At 46.3% G+C, this 23,589-nt stretch overlaps 1 protein-coding gene across 2 annotated transcripts; it reads left to right on the top strand.

Annotated features, from left to right (window-relative positions):
* The first annotated feature begins 3,145 nt into the window (after positions 1–3,145).
* On the top strand, positions 3,146–13,467 carry LOC133359517 (E3 ubiquitin-protein ligase TRIM62-like). 2 transcript variants are annotated; one of them, XM_061577934.1, is made up of 6 exons: positions 3,146–4,054; positions 4,588–4,683; positions 7,312–7,548; positions 7,668–7,690; positions 8,360–8,463; positions 12,547–13,467. In XM_061577934.1, exons 1-6 carry the CDS (start codon positions 3,497–3,499, stop codon positions 13,083–13,085), a joined length of 1,557 nt encoding a protein of 518 aa, XP_061433918.1. In that variant the 5' UTR covers positions 3,146–3,496; the 3' UTR covers positions 13,086–13,467. The 2 variants fall into 2 exon arrangements, with proteins under 2 accessions (XP_061433918.1, XP_061433919.1); XM_061577935.1 differs by having other exon boundaries at positions 3,148–4,054; positions 7,315–7,548.
* The last annotated feature ends 10,122 nt before the right edge of the window (positions 13,468–23,589 follow it).

The raw sequence follows: 23,589 nt of genomic DNA, 5'->3' as shown, positions 1-23,589 counted from the left end.
AACCTGCCGAGAACTGGAGAGACCAGAATGAGTCTCATCTGCAAGCTTAAACTGGTGCAGGGGTCTGCCTGTAGCCGTCGATGATTGCAGGTGCTGTGTCCAATCACAATTGAGATAACATCTTGCCGTGGTGGTGAGATGTTATCTCACTTGCCGTATATGCACGAGGTCGTGGGTTCGCATGCTCTCGCTCTCTCTCTTTGATCTTGTGGATTTTTATCTGGATTCCTCCAGTTTTTCGCTCCATATTTAGAATCAACACATGGTCAGAGTATTTGGCTGCTGTATATTTCCACGTAATAATAAGCCACATCGTTGAGCTATCGTATGTGATAACCAGGTTGCTTCTTAAAAACAGATACATGGTTCAGTGAGCCTTATCTTGTAAAATAAATAGTTGGTATAGTTGTAGATATATCATGATGTCCTGTAATTTCATTTCCGGGTAATTCCCCCAAAATACCAACTTGCTTAAATGTCATCGTGGCATCTGAGATGGAATTTGTCTGTCGACATTACTGAGTAAATTAAAAATAGTAAAAATTTGCGGTGTCATTTTTTGGGAATTTTGAAAAGTGACACTCGTGAACAATGGGCCTACCATTGTGAATGATGTCCGAGGATGGTGAACGTCGACTGTGCAGTAGACAGGGTAGTGACGGTGACAGAACCCGCAGTCGTGGAACCACAGAAACTAAGTGACAGTAGCGAGGGCATAGAACAACAATAATGAAATGAAAATCCCGTCACGACCTCAGCGGCTAACTCTGAATGGCTAAAATAAAGTGAAACCATACGCAATTGATATATAGCGTGAGAAATATATACGTCGTAAATAAAATGAATAATAAATAGTTAAACCGTTGAAAAACAATAAAACTGGGATGCCAGTGGTGGACGAGTTCTCTTAGTTTGAACTACATTTGCTCCCATCGCGTATTTCTATGCTCCTTAACGGATGTAATTTGATCTAGATTTGAAGCTTTCGTGACTGCAGGGATCCATACCCTTGGTTCTTTCGGTCTTTAATAAAATAAATAAAATCACTACGTTTCGGGCGCATGATGACGGACGCTTGTGTTGCGCCCGAAACGTCGTGATTTAATTAATTGTATTCTATACCTACGTGACTTTACCAAAAGAACCAAGAGTATGGATGGATGTAATTTGATTTGCCACAAGCTGAGCCGACTTGTTTTTGGCCCCGATGTAAGTTAATCGCGCGTTGTATGACCACCGTTTTCAAAGCAGTGAGTGTGGTAAAAATATTAAAATACTTCATCTGGGAAATGTCCCTCAAGGTGGAACCTCATTAGCAGCAGAGGGTGCCCAGGGTACCGATTGACGCATGGCAAAAATAAAGAATGAGTATCATGGAGATTGAAAAAAATGCTTTCAAAATGCAACCCATCAACCTGATTGCAACAAAAACACCCCCATACAGAAATGCAGGTCTCGCCGGTTCTGGCACTCGTACGAGCCATGCACAACGCATCCCACCCGCTGTCACCTGAACGCAAGACTCATCCGGTTTAGTTAGTAAGCCACCAGAGCTTTGCACTTTTAAATAATCTAAATTGACGAATTAATTTCTGTAGAACTGCTTCTTGTTGTTTTTAGTTTGTTGTTTTATACACCTTCGATTAGCATGGTTGGCTCCGTACCACGTGAAAGAAGTTCAGCACTACATATATATACACGTCTCATATTTACATTCATTGTGGTAGTTCTTGAAATGTTGAGTTTTTTTTACCGAATTCGACAAAAATGGCTCTGCTTGTTATTTTGGTTGCCCAGGTCACTCGTGGCGGGCAGAGATGGGGGAGGGCCAAGCCACCAACGATAAAACTTGGCCACATCTGCAGGCCGGGTCGTAGCTCAGTGGGCTCTCGCCAGGGAAGTACACTTCTGATTCTGAAGTGTGTGGGAGAGTAGGTGAGTGGGAGAGTGGATGAGTGAGTGGTTGTATTGGTGAGTGAGTTGGTGAGTGTGTGGGCGAGTGTGTGTGTGTGAGTGGGTGTGCAATTGTTGTGGTTAGCATGCTGTGCTATGAACCTGGACACCTGAGGTTGATTTTTGCTCACGGCCAACACCAGTGACGATTATCTGAACTGGTACTGGGCCTCCCTGAGATCAACTCAGCCTCAAATGAGTACCTGGTGTGGTGTATAAAAACATTGCCACTAGAGAGACAAAGGCGGCTGGGCGTGGTGCTGGCCACCCACCCCTTTGTATGCAGTGCCGGCCTTCATAGGTGCTCGCTAACAGCACTTGCCCCAACAGTCTGTTAAGGTTATACAGGAAATCTTTGCCTTTGTGTACTTGTGTAATTATTTGATGATGTCTGCCAGCCGAAACCCCCTAGAAAAATAACGTTTTATCTCAATGGGCTGGAATCAGGGAAGTTAACTTCTGGTTCTTCTGATAAACCTTGAGGAGCAGCCATCAGGCTTTGTTTACCTGCCAAGATGCCTGTGCATCGCACCACACTGTGCCTCAACACGCTAGAGGTGGTGTGATGAGCAAAGCCCGGACCACTTGGGGAGGGGAGGGGGATGTAGAAAGACGGATGGAGGACGCGTGTACAATAGCCGATCATGCGAATGTGAAACAACGCAGGTGAAATAGGTGGTGGGTGTTGCTGGGAATGGTCGGAATGGGAATCTCCAATCTCGGACAAGGTGAGAGTGAGAGATGGTGACATCGACATCATTGGGTGATGGAGGCAGGTAGAGTTGGTGATAGATTCAAACTGCTGGCAAAAGGCTCAAGATTCCAGGATGGGTCACGAGAGGCTACAAATTCCATCTCGGATGCCACGATGACATTCAAGAAACTCATCACCTTGGAGTAATTACACTGCGATGGAATTACAGCACATCATGAGATATCTACAACTACAAAAACTATTTTTATGTTACCAGGCAAGGCTCACTGTGCTATGTGGCTCTTTGTCAGAAGCGACCTGGCTATTACAATGAAGTGGCTTATATGGAAATTGATTTCAGCCAAATTATATGAATGCGCGATGATAATTCTAAATGGAGGGTACACCGGAGGACCCAGATACATTTTTCCGCGACCAAGGGGAGAGAGAGAAAGACTTTAAATATAAAGCAGCCATAATGCGAGCGAGATAACATATCGTAGCCACGGTAGCACCCAATCCATTGCTATGTCTTACCAGAGACACCAACTTGTGCGCTGAGCTCTGGAAAGATGGGTTTTTCTCTCGATACTCATCACATGAATGAGCCACAGCAGCTGAGCCACGCCGATTTATATTTACAACACTCCTTTCTTTAAATGTCAATGTGTGTACAATATCCGTGTTCACCTTGAGGCTTTTGTCGCGTACCTAGGGGCATGGTTTCACATTCCAGGCAGTGTCTCGTGATGTCAGTGACGACTTCCTTCTTCGCTGTCGCTATAAGAAGTCCTGGTTCAGCGTCTCTCTGAGCCACACAGTGAGCGATCTCAGCGAAGCCTATGAGTCATGGCTAGCGCGACTCCCAGTGAGAGTGTGGATAGTGAGATGCGCTGCTCCATCTGCCTGGACACGTTCGTCTGCCCCTCCACGCTCAGCTGTGGACACTCGTTTTGCCTCCGGTGCCTGGAGGCCGCCTGGAAGACAGCGAGCAGCTTCAGCTGCCCACAGTGCCGAGCGGCCTTCCCTGTGCGACCCCAGCTGAAGAGGAACGTGGCCCTCGACAACCTGGCAGAGCAGCTCAGAGTTGGAGACGCGATGGCCACGGCTGTCGTGTGTGACATCTGCAGTGATGGCCAGACTCCTGCAGTGAAGACTTGCCTGAGATGCGAGATGTCATACTGTTTTTCTCACTTTAGGCCTCACCTAGGGAATCCCAGGTTGAGAGACCACGCTGTGGTGGATCCCTCTGCGAGCTTGGACGAGAGAAGATGCCCTAATCACAGCAGGGAGCTGGAATTCTACTGCACAGTAGACAGCAGCCTGGTCTGCTCTACCTGCACTATCACAGGTGAACACGCAGGACACAAGGTCCTGACACTGAAGGACGAGCATGAGACACGGAAGGTGAGACCCTCAGCGCGAGACACCATAACACGATCTGACCAATGCTGTCACTCGGCTACATAACATCTGATAAAGAAAACTATCGTGTGTTCATGCTCTCCCTATTGAATCTTTGTCTCTGCTAATCTCTGGTTTGCATTTCAGGAAAGAGCCTCAGGATGTACTGAATCCTAGGCTTTCATTAAATATAATTGCCGTATAAAGTAATTAATTGGATAGATATTTGAGGATGATATCACAGCCACCTGAGAAACAATTCTAGTAGATTTATCTTTAAAACTAGACAGCTGTGGGCACATGGGCCCATGGGTCCGAGTCGGTACGGACACTAAGCCAGCAGGCTCCCACTGGCTGCTGATACAACGAGGCATCAGCTTGCTTACTCCCCGTGCCCCCGTCTCAGTCGCCGTACAAAGGCAACGTGGAGATGAGGGCCTTCGCTGTGAAGGGGTCAGTGTGGAGGGAAGGGCGGTGTGAGGGGTGGCTCAGGGGGCTGGAGTCTCCCCATGGTGACGTCTCGTCTCTCACTACAGACACACGTACAAGAGGAGACGCGAGCGGTTGAGGAGAAGAGGAAGGAGGTGGAGGAGTCCGTGAAGCAGATGGAGGCAGCTCGCAAGGAGGCGAAGGTACCGTGTCCGAGTCTGGCTCTTTGACTCCTGTGACCTCCACCCAGCGCGGAAGTCATGGAGATGAAAATTAATTCAAGTAAACTTTGTGCTGCTTCATAAGTTTGATGTTTCCTAACCCTATCATTCATTTTCGAACTCAACATTAACTACACGTTTACCGCATTCGATAACTACATCGGCGAGTCTGCCGCAAGGTCGGGTTACTCGGCATTGCATCTTCCACTCCTGTGGCAAAAAAAAGATGTAGAGAGTGCCACGGATTGTCGGGGTGGAGCTGCGGTGCAGCTGTTGCACTGCACTGGAGGTCGCGCACCGGCATGGATGCAGAGGCACGAACAGGGCACAGCTGCACCTCATGCCGTCCCTAATCACGTCACCAGAGTTTATTTAAATTACAACTATTTTTAAATCCTTTATATTAAGTTCGCTTGCTTGCTTGCTTGCGTGCTTGCTTGCGTGCTTGCTTGCTTGCTTACGACCGTGCAAACCTTTCGGTCGTTTTTTAACCCACTTCCCGTGATCCAATCGAGCTGGCATTTTGCACACAGACTCGTTGTGCGAGACAATTAATGTTCGTGAAAATTTTTTTCCAAAATTTTACACTGTTTAGGGAAAAAAATTAAAAATTTAATTACCAATTGTTTAATACTGCAGACAATCATCTGACCCATAGGTGGCAGCCATCTCAAGCCAGAGGACGAGAGAACTCTAGCCGCCACGCATATAAAGGATTTAGAGTGAAAAACTTTGTTTTTACGGGTTATACTTATTAAATCCTTTATATTAAGTTCGCTTGCTTGCTTGCTTGCGTGCTTGCGTGCTTGCTTGCTTGCTTACGACCGTGCAAATCTTTCGGTCGTTTTTTAACCCACTTCCCGTGATCCAATCGAGCTGACATTTTGCACACAGACTCGTTGTGCGAGACAATTAATGTTCGTGAAAATTTTTTTCAAAAATTTTACACTGTTTAGGGAAAACAAATTAAATATTTAATTACCAATTGTTTAATACTGCAGACAATCATCTGACCCATAGGTGGCAGCCATCTCAAGCCAGAGGACGAGAGGACTCTAGCCGCCACGCATATAAAGGATTTATAGTGAAAAACTTTGTTTTTACGGGTTATACTTGTTATTTTACCAGGTTAGGCCCCACTGAGCTGTGTAGATTTTTCAGAAGCTACCCTGGCTGCCACAAACAATAGCAGCTCAACAAAGTGGCTGACATCATCATCACGTGGAAATATATAGCAGCAGACCCATAGAGATACATAGGGATGAAGAGAGGTACAAAGAGACCCAAATAAATACCTACAGACCCACAGACATACATAGGGATACATAGAGATATATAGACCCATAGAGATATATAAGGACAAAGTAATAGGTAGGGACACATAGAGATACATCGAGACATATAGAGATCCATAGTGACAAATAATGATATATAGAGACCCATAGACTCAACTATTTTGATTTTACCAGGTAAGACCCCACTGAGCCTTGTAGCTCTTTTGCAGAAGGAACCTGAATATCACGAATGATAGCTCAATTAAATGGCTTATCAGGTGGAAATTGATAGCAGCCAAGGACACTAAATACGGTACTCTAAACGCTTGCTTGATCTCGGAGACACTCTTGGTCTCTGCAGAAAACGAATGCCTTGAACTCTAAACCCGAGTCGGACTTGTGGGAAACCCGACCTGGTTTACACAGATTCGAGATGTGGAGTGAAAAGCCAGATGACTCGGAGAAAAATCCACGCAGGCATCAGGGTGGTGGTCGAACCCACGATCCCTGTATACCAGGCGGGGAAGTTAACATCTCGCCACACATCTCGTCGGACTCAGGAGGGGGGCCCCACCGGACCCTGTGTGTCCGAGTCTCAAAATCCACGACCCCAGCGCCCTGTAGGGGAGAAACAAGAAAAGAGCCGCACCCCTCTTGTGCCCATGGCATGGGTCGACTCAGTTCCATGGGCGCCTCGTCACTGGGGCATGTTGCACCACTAGGGAATATAATTTTACTATTTTACCAGTGACATGGCTATGACAAATTAGCGCTCCACCAAGTGGTTGACATCATCATTATCACGTGCAAATTTATAGCAGCAGCCAAATGTACATATATCGATACATAGACACCCATAGATCTAGATACCAGACCAAATGAGATACCTAGACATGCATAGAGATACATAAGCGGAAATAGAGATACAGAGAGACCCAGAGAGAGACATAGAGACCCATAGAGACCAATAGACTAAAATATTTTTTATTTCACCAGGAATGAGCTGTGTAGTTCTTTCCAGACGCGACCTGGCTATTACCAATGATAGCCCAACAAACTGGCTGAATGTAATGTGGAAACTGGTAGCAGGCAAATACTCTCAACGCACTACGTTGAACTTAAATGTGGAGGCAAAAACCGGAGGACCCAGAGAAAAATCCACACAATCACAGAGCGTACGAACTCCAAATATACAGCAGGCGTCAGGGTCAGTATCAAACCCCGACCTGCTGTATACCAGGTGAAGGAGTCAACATCTCCGAGCCACCACGGCGACTACACGCACACACGGAGTGGCTCATGGCTCAGGGAGCCAACCGTGGTCCCCGCGTCTCAGCAGGAATCGGTGGCCGGGATCAGGGGTCGCATCACGGGCAATTTCACCCGCCTAAGGAAGGCTCTGGACGAGGACGAGAGGGAGGCTCTACGTCGCCTGGCCGTGAAGGAGCGCGAACTGCTGTCCCGGATCGAGGAAGAAATTGCTCGTCACGAGCAGGAGATCAGCGAGCTCCAGGCGGCGGCCGCTCGCCTGCGCACTCTGCTGCACGAGAGGGACTCGCTCGCCTTCCTGCAGGTGGGGAGAGACTCTGTGGAGACGCCGTTTGGGTGTCCAGAACAACAGAGCGGGCAGTGGCAGGGGGGCTTGTGGTCCAAGGGTAGAGACTTCACTCATGATCTCTCTCTCTTTCACAGGGGCACCTGGAGGAGACGCGCAGGTACAGATCCTTAACGTTTCACGGCTAAACACTCACAACACATGATGTGTGTGTTAGACACACGGGCTGTGTGTGTTAGTCACACGGGCTGTGTGTGTTAGACACACGGGCTCTGTGTGTTAGACACACGGGCTGTGGGTGTTAGACACTGACTGTGTGAGATACTGTCTCTGTGTGAGACACGAACTGTGTGTGAAACGCGGGATGTGTGTGAGACACAGGCTGTGCGTGATATACTGGCTGTGTGAGACACGGGCTGTGTGTGAGACACGGGCTGCGTGCGAGACACGGGCTGTGTGTGAGACACTGCCTGTTTGTGAGACACTGGGTGTGTGTGAGACACAGGTGCACATGGCCTGGCACAAGCGTCGTGGTGACGTCACCGCCACTTAGTGGCGAATGGCGGTTGTTGTTGTTGTGTGTGACACACGGGCTATGTGTGAGACACGGGCTGCGTGTGAGACACGGGCTGTGTGTAAGACACTGGCTGTGTGAGAGACACGGTCTATGTGTGAGACACGGGCTATGTGTGAGACACTGTGTGTGAGACACGGGCTGTGTCTGAGACACGGTCTATGTGTTAGACACTTGCTGTGTTTGCTATGGATGCTGAGTGTTCCAATGCTGTGGTTAAACGAGGCTGTGTGATGCTGTTGGTGGTTGTCCCAGGAGAGAGATCCCAAAGGAATCTGCACCCCCACCTCCCACTTCACTGGACGCCACCACGATCCGGTCCCTTGAAAGGGCCATGCACAGACTCCTGCCTCTCGTCTGTGAGTTCCTCAGTATTGCACCCCCGTGTCTCGCTGTTGCCCTGCACTTATGTGCTCCCCGCCTTCATGAACATTTCATTTTATTTTACCAGGTAAGGAACCCACTGAACCCTATCGCTCTTTTTTCGGAAGCGACCTGACTATCACAAATGACAGCTCTACGAAGTTGCTCATCACGTGGATATTTAGAGCAGCACCCAAATCATCTGGATGCAAATTGATTCTAAAAGTGGAGGGAAAAACGCGAGGATCCAGGGAAAAATTCACGCCACCACGGGGACAGAGACGCAAACTCTGAAAGAGAGCTAGATGGATCAGTGGGCTCTACCTGGTGAAATAGAATTAGTTTAACAGTTTCAATATTCTACTAAACCCTACTGCTGTGTACTGGGGCAAGTGCTGTTAGCGAGCAGCAGCACCTATGAAGGCTGGCACGGCACACGAGGGGGTGGGTGGCCAGCACCACGCCTGGCCGCCTTTGTATCTCTCGTGACAAATGTTTACACATCACACCAGCAGAGGGCAGTTCAGCGTGAACCATTGTTGTACTTCACCTCTACGCGTCTACGCTCACGATCCCCAACAAGGACACGCATGGCGCGAGAAGGCGCTCATCCAGCAGCGGAGTGACACACAATGTGTGTGTGAATGTGAGAGTGTGCGAGGCTGTGACACACAATGTCTGTGTCTGTGGGTGTGAGAGTGTGCGAGGCTGTGACACACAATGTGTGTGTGTGGGTGTGAGTGTGTGCGAGGCTGTGACACACAATGTCTGTGTGTGGGAGTGAGAGTGTGCGAGGCTGTGACACACAATGTCTGTGTGTGTGGGTGTGAGAGTGTGCGAGGCTGTGACACACAATGTCTGTGTGTGTGGGTGTGAGAGGGTGCGAGGCTGAGACACACAATGTGTGTGTAGGTGTGAGAGTGTGCGAGGCTGTGACACACAATGTGTGTGTGTGGGTGTGAGAGTGTGCGAGGCTGTGACACACAATATGTGTGTGTGGATGTGAGAATGTGCGAGGCTGAGACACACAATGTCTGTGCGTGGGTGTGAGAGTGTGCGAGGCTGAGACGCACAATGTCTGTGCGTGGGTGTGAGAGTGTGCGAGGCTGTGACACACAATGTCTGTGCGTGGGTGTGAGAGTGTGCGAGGCTGAGACACACAATGTGTGTGCGTGGGTGTCAGAGTGTGCGAGGCTGTGACACACAATGTATGTGTGTGTGGGTGTGAGAGTGTGCGAGGCTGTGACACACAATGTGTGTGTGTGGGTGTGAGAGTGTGCGAGGCTGTGACACACAATATCTGTGCGTGGCTGTGAGAGTGTACGAGGCTGTGACACACAATGTCTGTGTGTGGATGTGAGAGTGTGCGAGGCTGTGACACACAATGTCTGTGTGTGTGGGTGTGAGAGTGTGCGAGGCTGTGATACACAATGTCTGTGTGTGGATGTGAGAGTGTGCGAGGCTGTGACACACAATGTGGGTGCGTAGATGTGAGAGTGTGCGAGGCTGTGACACACAATGTCTGTGCGTCGATGTGAGAGTGTACGAGGCTGTGGCGGCTGTGGTACAGGCGTCTTGTTTGTAGAGAGACGCTGTGAGAGTGGCGTTCACATCGTGGTGCTGGCATCATCACCACTGTTCATCCACGTATGTCTTCCACAAGGAAGGACATAGGGTGGATGTCTGAATGGCATCTGTTTCAAATTTCGCCATGAAAACATTCGTTATCACTGGTGATAAGGGGGAACCCATGGGGGTACCTTCATTTTTTTTGTAGAAAGTACCATTCCAGGTAAAGTGTTGGTAAGGCAGTGCCTAACCAAAGTTGGTACATCAGGATTCAGTCCATGTTGGACCAAGTCTTCAATTATTTCTAAGGTGTCAGGCACAGGAACCTTGGTGAACAGAGAGACTACATCAAAGCTGACAAGCAAATCTGGAGACAGGGAGATGCCCTTGATTAGAGAGACCAAGTGAGCTGAGTTAAGTACTATTGAGGTAGTCTTGCCCGTGAATGTAAGCAAGGTCTCAGACAGAAATCGGGCCAGTTTGTAGGTAGGTGAGTTGATAGTGGTAACGATGGGCCGAAGTGGAGTACCTTCTTTATGGATTTTTGGAAGACCATAGAATCTGGGTGGTCTAGTAGCAGAAGGTTTTAAGGAGAGCCGCTTGAATGGTTTGATTAGAGAAGTCGAATTGTTAATGATATTGTTGGTTTTTGTAGCCAGGCAGTTGGTAGGATCTTTTTAAATTTTGATGTAACTGCCTGGATTTTGTTGTTGTATGTGGTTTTATCCATGATGACAGTAGCATTGATATTGTAGGCTGAGAGGAAGACTATGTCCTCTCTCTTTTTCAATTTGGCGAGTTCAGAGCGCTCGTCTTTTCTGATGTTACTAATGGGTTTCTTAGCATGTTTAAGGATGGTAGCAATTTCAGATCTTGCCACGTCTGCTTGTATATCTCCCAAGCCTTGAGGGATACATCTACCTGGACAATTATATCATCCACTGGGATGTGTTTGGGGGTGACAGCAAAATAAAATTCAGCCCTCTAGCTAGTACCGATTATAGGCTATCGGAGATTGTGCTGTTACTCTGATGAGTATGTGTACACTAATGCAAACGAATACCTGTATGTGTACACAGATACTAACGAATATGAATTTGTACACTATAACTAACGAATACTAGTATATGTACACATATACTAACGGATATTAGTACGTGTGTAGTGGATTCAACTGAGTCGCAGACATACTTCTTAGAGGCAACACATTTATTACACCAACACGTAATACACAAAGGGGTAGCTGACCCTTTACCAGATAACAGCCTAGGGTGGTGGACCACCCGGCTAACTACATTTACACACTGGGAGTTAGCTACAATGGATCGGACCTAGGCTCGGGTCCGGGTCCACGTGTTGGAGACTCTTCTTCGACGTGAACATAGATTTTCAGATGACGGTAGCAACACTAAACCTCGGTCCCTGTAGGGACCCCGCTAATATGCTCCCGAGTCGTGGCCGGCCCCGCCTTTGGCCACGCCCAACTTCGAGAGAGTCCTAGCTCTCTCTCGACGCTTCCCGTAGGATCTTTCCACCCCGGCCCGTGACCACCCTCTAGCCCCTACCTGGGGCCCCATGTAGACTTTACCGGTCACATGCCTTAGGGGTCAACCAGTTCCATGACCCAGGGGTAACCTTGTACCTTGGCTGACACTCTCCCACTTCCTCCGGTAGGAGGCAGCACTGCATGCCACGCGTGGTACCATTGCGCTATCCCAGCGCTCACCAAGCCCTCACTAGGGCTGGTACTACACCCACCTACAGGGTGTCCGCGATGACAATCATTGCATGCCGTGCCTTGCTGGAGCCGGCATTGCTCGGTGACATTCACGATGTTAAATCTTGATTTGAAGCTTTTGTGACTGCAGGGATCCATACTCTTTGGTTCTTTCAATAAAGTAACGTAGGTAGAAAATTAATAGATCACGACGTTTCGATCGCAACACAAGCAATTGTCATCAGGTGGGACAACCACAGCAAGAAAAAACTATTTCAGCAGTTTTTTCTTGCTCTGGTTGTCCCACCTGATGACGATTGCTTGTGTTGCGATCGAAACGTCGTGATGTATTAATCTTCTTCCTACGCGACTTTAACCAAAGAACCAAAAAGTATTCACGATGTTGCTACATACGTGATGTCCGCGATGTGAGTACATCGCATGCCGTGCCCCTCTTAGGCCGGCACAATACAGTGACATGAGCGAAGTCACTACACGTGTACACAGATACTTACGAATATTAGTGTATGTACACTAACACTAACGAATATTAATTTGTGTATACAAATACTAATGAATATTAGTCATGTATGCATTTGTAATACACGTGATAGTCACAGTGTTTCGTATCAATGTATCATACACTGCGGTATAACCACAACAACACAACAGACAACACAACACCAGCATGTGTGTGTACGCGCCACGTGCACTGCTCAGGCACTGCTCGTGCCGCTACTGCACACGCATCGCCGTGACCGCTGTGCGAGCGTCGTCGCTGTCCATACCACAGATGGACGCTCACCAACTCTGGACACAAACTCAGCCCACGACGACCTCCAGATTTCCTCGGACCTCAGGACGGTGACATGGAGCGGTGTCCCCCAGGGTCGACACCATCACCCACACCGCTTTGAGTACTGGCCACAAGCCCTGTGCTCTGAGAGCTTCTCGTCGGGTCAGCACTACTGGGAGGTGGACGTGGGGAGCGCGAGGCTGTGTCGGGTTGGAGTCGCGTACGGGACGATCCCACGGAGAGGGAGTGGTAGTGAATGTGTCCTGGGAGTGAGTTACGTCTCCTGGTGTCTCCAGAAAGATGGCAACAGCTTCTCAGTGATGCATGGTGGGGTAGCGACCTCACTGTCGGTGCCGGAGCCTTTTCTGAGAGTTGGGGTTCATCTGGACTGGGACGCGGGGCTGCTGTCGTTTTACAGCGCCGACTCCATGGCGCCGTTGCACTCATTTCACCAAACCTTCACTCAATCCCTACATCCTGGGCTGGCAGTGTGGGATGACTCAGTGAGGATCGTGGATCTGAGTGGTGCGTCCTGAGAGATGTGAACGTGAACAGGGCAGACGCCACGACGCACGGCGCTCGCCACCCTCGTCACCGTCACACGCAGTGCCACGCCCGTGACTGGCTGGTGGCTCTCCATCACAACGGAGGGGGGGGGGGCGTAAACAACCATAGGGGTTGGGGGGGATAGATATTGCTCTGTGTATGTGTGAAGCTAACATGGATGTATTCACCCTGGCAGAGGAGTGCGACTATAGTGTAGGAGTGCAGTGATTAGTAATGGTGAACTGGGATGTGTTTGTCCATAGGTGGTGTCATGCATTGTGGGAGCGATACAGTAATAATATTAATTTAAAAAAGTAAAAATGTACACGTACGACATTGGCGTTGTAACTCTTGTATAGTCGATTATACAATAAAAACACAAACAACAATGTAGTGCTCACTGCATCCTGCAACTCTGTTCATTAATTAAACACGAGGACCAAATAATCTACACAGCCACTGCCAAGCAAATTAAATCTACAAATTAATAAACAATTAAAGAGATGGCGCCAAACACAAAAGGCACCAACAATGTCCGAGCTGTTCAAGTTATCTGCTGCCGCGACATGGACGTGGTGACGTCTCCACGCACGCTCCCCCAACGCTGTGACGTTACCACGTCACCTCTCCTCCTCTCCCCCCACCCACCCACGCGCTACCCCCACGCCCGCCCCTCACCACTGCACCATCTGTGAACACAAACGTACAAAATCAGCAGGGGATCAAATACTTTTTTCCCTCACTATCACCCTCACTAAAGTAGGCATCGGTGCATGCTACAGCAGGACCGTGACCGTAGAGAGGACATAGAACAATAATTGAAAAAAACCCATCACGACCTAAGCAGCTAACACTGAATGGGAAAAATAAAGTGAAACAACACGCAATTAATATATAACATGAAAAATATGTACATCGTAAATAAATGAATGAAAAGTAGAGGAACCTTCGGACTCTGTCTTCTCGACAGACCTGTTCTTCACCTGAGGACGGCTGCTTGTGTTGTGGCCGAAACGTCGTGAGAATTATTTTATTATGTTTCATTTTTATTATTTTATAATTTCCATTCTAAGTGACTTTACCGAAAGAACCAAGAAGTAGAGCAACCGTTGAAATAAATTATATTTGGTGCGAGTGGTGGGCGAATTGTCTTTGTTAGAACGGCATTTGCTCCCATCACACAACTCTGTGCTCCTTAACGGATTAATTTAATTTTTTCACAAGCTGAGCTGACTTGTTTTTACCCCCTATACAAGTTAACCGAATGCAAGACGATCACCGTTTCCAAAGCAATGATGGTGGTTTGTGGAAATAAAAGATATTCACCTGGGAAATGTCCCCCAGATGGAACCTCTCATTAACTAAAGGGTGTCCAGGGCACCGATTGACGCATGGGAAAAAAAACAAAAATGAGCTTCATGCAGAATTTAAAACATGCCTTCAAAATGTAACCCATCAACCCGAATGCAAAAAACACCACCATACAGAAATGCAGGTCTCGCCAGTTCTGTCACTCGTACAAGCCATGCACAACGCATTCCACCAGCTGCCGTCTGAGTGCAAGACTGATCCGGTTTGGTTAGGAAGCCACTAGACTTATGTGCTGTTAAATAATCGAGATTAACAAACTAATTTCATTAAAACTGATGATCATTGTATTTAGTTTGATTTCCTTCTCCCGCATCTATGATTAACACGGTTGGCTAAGTACGCTGCCAAAGAATTGCAAGACACATGCACACGTCTTGTAATGACCTGCATTGTAGTGGCTCTTGAAATATAGATTTTTCTTTTTTGCCATTTCTAAAAAATGGCTTTTCTTGTTATTTTTGTTGCTGGGTCTCATGGCAGGCAAAGAGTTGCGGAGGGCCAACGACAAAAAAGCTTGCCCACAATTGCCGGCGGGATCGTCCTTTAAAAAGAGTTTGTTAGCCCAATTTGCATGAGTCAGGGAAGTGATTCTGAAGTGTGTGTGAGAGAGTAGGCGAGTGGGAGGATGGGTGAATGAGTGGGCGAGTGGGAGGGTGGGCGAGTGGGAGGGTGGGCGAGTGGAAGGGTGGGTGAATGAGTGCGTCGGTGTATACGTGGGTGAGTGAGTGGACAAGTGAACGTGTGATTGCATGACTGTGTGATTGGGCCAGTCAATGGGTATGTAATTACGGAACGCTTTTATGTTGTCTTCTGGCAAAGTCGCCCTTGAAAACAAATAACTTCTTCGGACAATGGGATCTACTTGGGGAAGTACACTTCTGGTTGTTCTGAAACGCCTTGAGGAGCGGCCGTCAGTCTTTTTTAGCTGCCATGATGCCTGCGCATTGCACCACGCTGTGCATCAACACGCCAGAGGGGCAGCGTGTTGTGATGATTTTCATTGGCAAACTTCAGATGGCCATGTATATGTGCTTTCTTGAGCAGGGGACCTTTCGGGCGCCGCAGGATTTCAGTCCTTCACGGCGCAGTGTGTTACCAACTGTTTTTTTGGTGACTATGGTCGCAGCTGCCTTGAGATCATTGACAAGATCCTCCCGTGTAGTTCTGGGCTGATTCCTCACCGTTCTCATGATCATTGCAACTCCACGAGATGAGATCTTGCATGGGGCCCCAGGCCGAGGGAGATTGACAGTTCTTTTGTGTTTCTTCCATTTGCGAATAATCGCACCAACTTTTATCACCTTCTCACCAAGCTGCTTGGCGATGGTCTTGTGAACATTACAGCCTTGGGTAGGTCTAGAATCTTGTCCCTGACATCCTTGGAGAGCTCTTTGGTCTTGGCCATGGTGGAGAGTTAGGAATCTGATTGATTGCTTCTGTGAACAGGTGTATTTTATGCAGGTAACACGCTGAGATTAGGAGCACTCCCTTTAAGAGTGTGGCTCCTAATATCAGCTCGTTACCTGTAAAAAAGACACCTGGAAGCCAGAAATCTTTCTGATTGAGAGGGGGTCAAATACTTATTTCTCTCATTAAAATGCAAATCAACTTTTAACATTTTTGACATGTGTTTTTCTGGATTTTTGTTGTTGTTATTCTGTCTCTCACTGTTCAAACAAACATACCATTAAAACTATAGACTGATAATTTCTTTGTCAGTGGGCAAACGTACAAAATCAGCAGGGGATCAAATACTTTTTTCCCTCACTATCACCCTCACTAAATTAGGCATCGGTGCATGCTACAGCAGGACGGTGACCGTAGAAAGGGCATAGAACAAAAATTGAAAAAAACCCATCACGACCTAAGCAGCTAACACTGAATGGGAAAAATAAAGTGAAACAACACGCAATTAATATATAACATGAAAAATATGTACATCGTAAATAAATGAATAAAAAGTAGAGGAACCGTTGAAATAAATTATATTTGGTGCGAGTGGTGGGCGAGTTGTCTTTGCTAGAACGACATTTGCTCCCATCACACAACTCTGTGCTCCTTAACGGATTAATTTGATTTTTTCACAAGCTGAGCTGACTTGTTTTTACCCCCTATGCAAGTTAACCGCATGCAAGACGATCACCGTTTCCAAAGCAATGAGGGTGGTTTGTGGTAAAAAAAGAAATTCACCTGGGAAATGTCCCCCAGATGGAACCTCTCATTAACTAAAGGGTGTCCAGGGCACCGATTGACGCATGAAAAAAAAAACAAAAATGAACTTCATGCAGAATTTAAAACATGCCTTCCAAATGTAACCCATCAACCCGATTGCAAAAAACACCACCATACAGAAATGCAGGTCTCGCCAGTTCTGTCACTCGTACAAGCCATGCACAACGCATCCCACCAGCTGCCGTCTGAGTGCAAGACTGATCCGGTTTGGTTAGGAAGCCACTAGACTTATGTGCTGCTAAATAATCGAGATTAACAAACTAATTTCATTAAAACTGATGATCATTGTATTTAGTTTGATTTCCTTCTCCCGCATCTATGATTAACACGGTTGGCTAAGTACGCTGCCAAAGAATTGCAAGACACATGCACACGTCTTGTAATGACCTGCATTGTAGTGGCTCTTGAAATATAGATTTTTCTTTTTTGCCATTTCTAAAAAATGGCTTTTCTTGTTATTTTTGTTGCTGGGTCTCATGGCAGGCAAAGAGTTGGGGAGGGCCAACGACAAAAAAGCTTGCCCACAATTGCCGGCGGGATCGTCCTTTAAAAAGAGTTTGTTAGCCCAATTTGCATGAGTCAGGGAAGTGATTCTGAAGTGTGTGTGAGAGAGTAGGCGAGTGGGAGGATGGGTGAATGAGTGGGCGAGTGGGAGGGTGGGCGAGTGGAAGGGTGGGTGAATGAGTGCGTCGGTGTATACGTGGGTGAGTGAGTGGACAAGTGAACGTGTGATTGCATGACTGTGTGATTGGGCCAGTCAATGGGTATGTAATTACGGAAGGCTTTTATGTTGTCTTCTGGCAAAGTCGCCCTTGAAAACAAATAACTTCTTCGGACAATGGGATCTACTTGGGGAAGTACACTTCTGGTTGTTCTGAAAAGCCTTGAGGAGCGGCCGTCAGTCTTTTTTAAATCCTTTATATTAAGTTCGCGTGCTTGCTTGCTTGCTTAGGACCGTGCAAATCTTTCGGTCGTTTTTTAACCCACTTCCCGTGATCCAATCGAGCTGACATTTTACACACAGACTCGTTGTGCCAGACAATTATTGTTCGTGAAAAAAAATTCCCAAAATTTTACACTTTTTAGGCAAAAAAAAATTATTTTACATATATTCAAATAGAACGCATTCATGGCTTTGGCTGAACATCACAGTGCAAGAGCCCAGAGCGTAACCCCTCCACAGGCCGTGGTGGAGTAGCGCAGTTAGTAGCGCCCTCGCTTCCCATGCCAAAGGTCGCGGGATCGATCCCCGCGTCCTCCACAGGCGAATATATTTTTAAATCCTTTATATTAAGTTCGCTTGCTTGGTTAGGACCGTGCAAATCTTTCGCTCGTTTTTTAACCCACTTCCCTTGATCCAATCGAGCTGACATTTTCCACACAGACTCGTTGTGTGTGACAATACATTTTCGTGAAAATTTTTTTCCAAAATTTTACACAGTTTAGGGAAAACTAATTAAATATTTAATTACCAATTGCTTAATACTGACAGACAATCATCTGACCCATAGATTGCAGCCATCTCAAGCCAGAGGACGAGATAACTCTAGCCGCCACGCATATAAAGGATTTAGAGTGAAAAACTTTGTTTTTACGGGTTTACTTGTTAGCTGCCATGATGCATGCGCATTGCACCACGCTGTGCATCAACACGCCAGAGGGGCAGCGTGTTGTGATGATTTTCATTAGCAAACTTCAGATGGGCATGTATATGTGCTTTCTTGAGCAGGGGACCTTGACGGGCGCCGCAGGATTTCAGTCCTTCACGGCGTAGTGTGTTACCAACTGTTTTTTGGTGACTATGGTCGCAGCTGCCTTGAGATCATTGACAAGATCCTCCCGTGTAGTTCTGGGCTGATTCCTCACCGTTCTCATGATCATTGCAACTCCACGAGATGAGATCTTGCATGGGGCCCCAGGCCGAGGGAGATTGACAGTTCTTTCGTGTTTCTTCCATTTGCGAATAATCGCACCAACTTTTATCACCTTCTCACCAAGCTGCTTGGCGATGGTCTTGTGAACATTACAGCCTTGGGTAGGTCTACAATCTTGTCCCTGACATCCTTGGAGAGCTCTTTGGTCTTGGCCATGGTGGAGAGTTTGGAATCCGATTGATTGCTTCTGTGAACAGGTGTATTTTATGCAGGTAACACGCTGAGATTAGGAGCACTCCCTTTAAGAGTGTGGCTCCTAATCTCAGCTCGTTACCTGTAAAAAAGACACCTGGGAGCCAGAAATCTTTCTGATTGAGAGGGGGTCAAATACTTATTTCTCTCATTAAAATGCAAATCAATTTATAACATTTTTGACATGTGTTTTACTGGATTTTTGTTGTTATTCTGTCTCTCACTGTTCAAACAAACATACCATTAAAATTATAGACTGATAATTTCTTTGTCAGTGGGCAAACGTACAAAATCAGCAGGGGATCAAATACTTTTTTCCCTCACTATCACCCTCACTAAAGTAGGCATCGGTGCATGCTACAGCAGGACGGTGACCGTAGAAAGGGCATAGGACAAAAATTGAAAAAACCCCATCACGACCTAAGCAGCTAACACTGAATGGGAAAAATAAAGTGAAACAACACGCAATTAATATATAACATGAAAAATATGTACATCATAAATAAATGAATTAAAAGTAGAGGAACCGTTGAAATAAATTATATTTGGTGCGAGTGGTGGGCGAGTTGTCTTTGCTAGAACGACATTTGCTCCCATCACACAACTCTGTGCTCCTTAACGGATTAATTTGATTTTTTCACAAGCTGAGCTGACTTGTTTTTACCCCCTATGCAAGTTAACCGCATGCAAGACGATCACCGTTTCCAAAGCAATGAGGGTGGTTTGTGGTAAAAAAAAATTCACCTGGGAAATGTCCTCCCAGATGGAACCTCTCATTACCTAAAGGGTGTCCAGGGCACCGATTGACGCATGGAAAAAAAACCAAGAATGAGCTTCATGCAGAATTTAAAACATGCCTTCAAAATGTAACCCATCAACCCGATTGCAAACAAGTAAACCCGTAAAAACAAAGTTTTTCACTCTAAATCCTTTATATGCGTGGCGGCTAGAGTTCTCTCGTCCTCTGGCTTGAGATGGCTGCAATCTATGGGTCAGATGATTGTCTGCCAGTATTAAGCAATTGGTAATTAAATATTTAATTAGTTTTCCCAAAACAGTTTAAAATTTAGGAAAAAAAATTTCACGAAAATTAATTGTCACACACAACGTGTGGAAAATGTCAGCTCGATTGGATCACGGGAAGTGGGTTAAAAAACGAGCGAAAGATTTGCACGGTCCTAAGCAAGCAAGCGAACTTAATATAAAGGATTTAAAAATATATTCGCCTGTGGATGACGCAGGGATCGATCCCGCGACCTTTGGCATGGGAAGCGAGGGCGCTACCAACTGCGCTACTCCGCCACGGCCTGTGGAGGGGTTACGCTCTGGGCTCTTGCACTGTGATGTTCAGCCAAAGCCATGAATGCGTTCTATTTGAATATATGTAAAATATTTTTTTTTTGCCTAAAAAGTGTAAAATTTTGGGATTTTTTTTTCACGAACAATAATTGTCTGGCACAACGAGTCTGTGTGGAAAATGTCAGCTCGATTGGATCACGGGAAGTGGGTTAAAAAACGACCGAAAGATTTGCACGGTCCTAAGCAAGCAAGCAAGCACGCGAACTTAATATAAAGGATTTAAAAAATACCCCCATACAGAAATGCAGATCTCGCCAGTTCTGTCACTCGTACAAGCCATGCACAACGCATCCCACCAGCTGCCGTCTGAGTACAAGACTGATCCGGTTTGGTTCGGAAGCCACTAGAGTTATGTGCTGTTAAATAATCGAGATTAACAAACTAATTTCATTTAAACTGATGATCATTGTATTTAGTTTCATTTCCTTCTCCCGCACCTATGATTAAAACGGTTGGCTAAGTACGGTGCCAAAGAAGTGCAAGACACATGCACACGTCTTGTAATGACCTGCATTGTAGTGGCTCTTGAAATAGATCTTTTTTTTGCCATTTCAAAAAAATGGCTTTTCTTGTTATTTTCGTTGCTGGGTCTCATGGCAGGCAAAGAGTTGGGGAGGGCCAACGACAAACAACTTGCCCACAATTGCCGGCGGGATCGTCCTTTAAAAAGAGTTTCTTAGCCCAGTTTGCACGAGTCAGGGAAGTGATTCTGAAGTGTGTGTGAGAGAGTAGGCGAGTGGGAGGATGGGTGAATGAGTGGGCGAGTGGGAGGGTGGGTGAATGAGTGAGTGGATGTATAAGTGGGTGAGTGAGTGGGTGAGTGAGTGGACAAGTGAACGTGTGATTGCATGACTGTGTGATTGGGCCAGTCAATGGGTATGTAATTACGGAAGGCTTTTATGTTGTCTTCTGGCAAAGTCGCCCTTGAAAACAAATAACTTCTTCGGACAATGGGATCTACTTGGGGAAGTACACGTCTGGTTGTTCTGAAAAGCCTTGAGGAGCGGCCGTCAGTCTTTTTTAGCTGCCATGATGCCTGTGCATTGCACCACGCTGTGTCTCAACACGCCAGAGGGGCAGCGTGTTGTGATGATGTTCATTGGAAACCTTCAGATGGGCATGTATATGTGCTTTCTTGAGCAGGGGGACCTTGCGGGCGCTGCAGGATTTCAATCCTTCACGGCGTAGTGTGTTACCAACTGCTTTCTTGGTTGACTATGGTCCCAGCTGCCTTGAGATCATTGACAAGATCCTCCCGTGTAGTTCTGGGCTGATTCCTCACCGTTCTCATGATCATTGCAACTCCACGAGGTGAGATCTTGCATGAAGCCCCAGGCCGAGGGAGATTGACAGTTCTTTTGTGTTTCTTCCATTTGCGAATAATCGCACCAACTTTTTTCACCTTCTCACCAAGCTGCTTGGCGATGGTCTTGTGAACATTCCATCCTTGTGTAGGTCTACAATCTTGTTCCTGACATCCTTGGAGAGCTCTTTGGTCTTGGCCATGGTGGAGAGTTTGGAATCTGATTGATTGCTTCTGTGAACAGGTGTATTTTATGCAGGTAACACGCTGAGATTAGGAGCACTCCCTTTAATAGTGTGCTCCTAATCTCAGCTCGATACCTGTAAAAAGACACCTGGGAGCCAGAAATCTTTCTGATTGAGAGGGGGTCAAAAACTTATTTCCCTTATTAAAATGCAAATCAATTTAAAACATTTTTGACATGTGTTTTCCTGGATTTTTGTTGTTATTCTGTCCCTCACTGTTCAAACAAACATACCATTAAAGTTATAGACTGATAATTTCTTTGTCAGAGGCAACCGTACAAAATCAGCAGGGGATCAAATACTTTTTTCCCTCACTATCACACTCACTAAAGTAGGCATCGGTGCATGCTACAGCAGGACGTTGACCGTAGAGAGGGCATAGAACAATAATTGAAAAAAAAACATCACGACCTAAGCAGCTAATACTGAATGGGAAATATAAAGTGAAACAATACTCAATTAATATATAACATGAAAAATATGTGCATCGTAAATAAATGAATACAAAGTAGAGGAACCGTTGAAATAAATTATATTTGGTGCGAGTGGTGGGCGAGTTGTCTTTGTTGGAACGACATTTGCTCCCATCACACAACTCTGCGCTCCTTAACTAGTTAATTTTATTTTTTCACAAGCTGAGCTGACTTGTTTTTACCCCCTATGCAAGTTAACCGCATGCAAGACCATCACCGTTTCCAAAGCAATGAGGGTGGCTTGTGGTTAAAAAAAAAATAACCTGGGAAATGTCCCACCAGATGGAACCTCTCATTTACTAAAGGGTGTCCAGGGCACCGATTGACGCATGGAAAAAAACCAAGAATGAGCTTCATGCAGAATTTGAAACATGCCTTCAAAATGTAACCCATCAATCTGATTGCAAAAAAACACCCCCATACAGAAATGCAGGTCTCGCCAGTTCTGTCACTCGTACAAGCCATGCACAACGCATCCCACCAGCTGCCGTCTGAGTGCAAGACTGATCCGGTTTGGTTAGGAAGCCACTAGAGTTATGTGCTGTTAAATAATCGAGAATAACAAACTAATTTCTTTAAAACTGATGATTACTGTATTTAGTTTGATTTCCTTCTCCCGCATCTATGATTAAAACGGTTGGCTAAGAACGGTGCCAAATAATTGCAAGACATGCACACGTCTTGTAATAACCTGCATTGTAGTGGCTATTGAAATATAGATTTTTCTTTTGCCATTTCTAAAAAAAATGCTTTTCTTTTTATTTTCGTTGCTGGGTTTCATGGCAGGCAACGAGTTGGGGAGGGCCAACGACGAAAAAACTTGCCCACAATTGCCGGCGGGATCGTCCTTAAAAAGAGTTTGTTAGCCCAGTTTGCACGAGTCAGGGAAGTATTCTGAAGTGTGTGTGAGAGAGTCGGCGAGTGTGAGGATGGGTGAATGAGTGGGCGAGTGGGAGGGTGGGTGAATGAGTGAGTGGGTGTATAAGTGGGTGAGTAAGTGGGTGAGTGAGTGGTTGAGTGAGTGGACAAGTGAACGTGTGATTGCATGACTGCGTGATTGGGCCAGTCAGTGAGCATGTAATTACGCAACGCTTTTATGTTGTATTCTGACGTGTGCATGTGTCTTGCACTTCTTTGGCACCGTACTTAGCCAACTGTTTTAATTATAGGTGTGGGAGAAGGAAATAAAACTAAATACAATAACACTGGTCAACAAAAAAAATATTTTTTTCTGGCCTGGACTTTTGCAACTGTTTTAGACTAATTTCAGTGTGCTGATTCCAAATCTGATCTCAGATTTGCTCTATCACATCTCATTTTTATGCTATCGGCATATCCCATTTTTCATTGATTTACCCGAAATTAACTCTGTCACTTATGATTGC

Source organism: Lethenteron reissneri, chromosome 65 (genome assembly GCF_015708825.2).
Source record: "Lethenteron reissneri isolate LAM-NWPU_2019-01 chromosome 65, ASM1570882v1, whole genome shotgun sequence".
Taxonomy (NCBI): domain Eukaryota; kingdom Metazoa; phylum Chordata; class Hyperoartia; order Petromyzontiformes; family Petromyzontidae; genus Lethenteron; species Lethenteron reissneri.
This window is presented reverse-complemented; position numbering and strand designations above follow the sequence as displayed.

Excerpts from the sequence above, each read along its gene's own strand:
- LOC133359517 (XM_061577934.1), top strand. The coding sequence starts at position 3,497 with ATGGCTAGCGCGACTCCCAGTGAGAGTGTGGATAGTGAGATGCGCTGC. Across the intron at positions 4,055-4,587 it reads ACGAGCATGAGACACGGAAG|ACACACGTACAAGAGGAGAC; the intron begins GTGAGACCCTCA and ends CTCTCACTACAG. Across the intron at positions 4,684-7,311 it reads CAGCTCGCAAGGAGGCGAAG|CAGGAATCGGTGGCCGGGAT; the intron begins GTACCGTGTCCG and ends CCCGCGTCTCAG.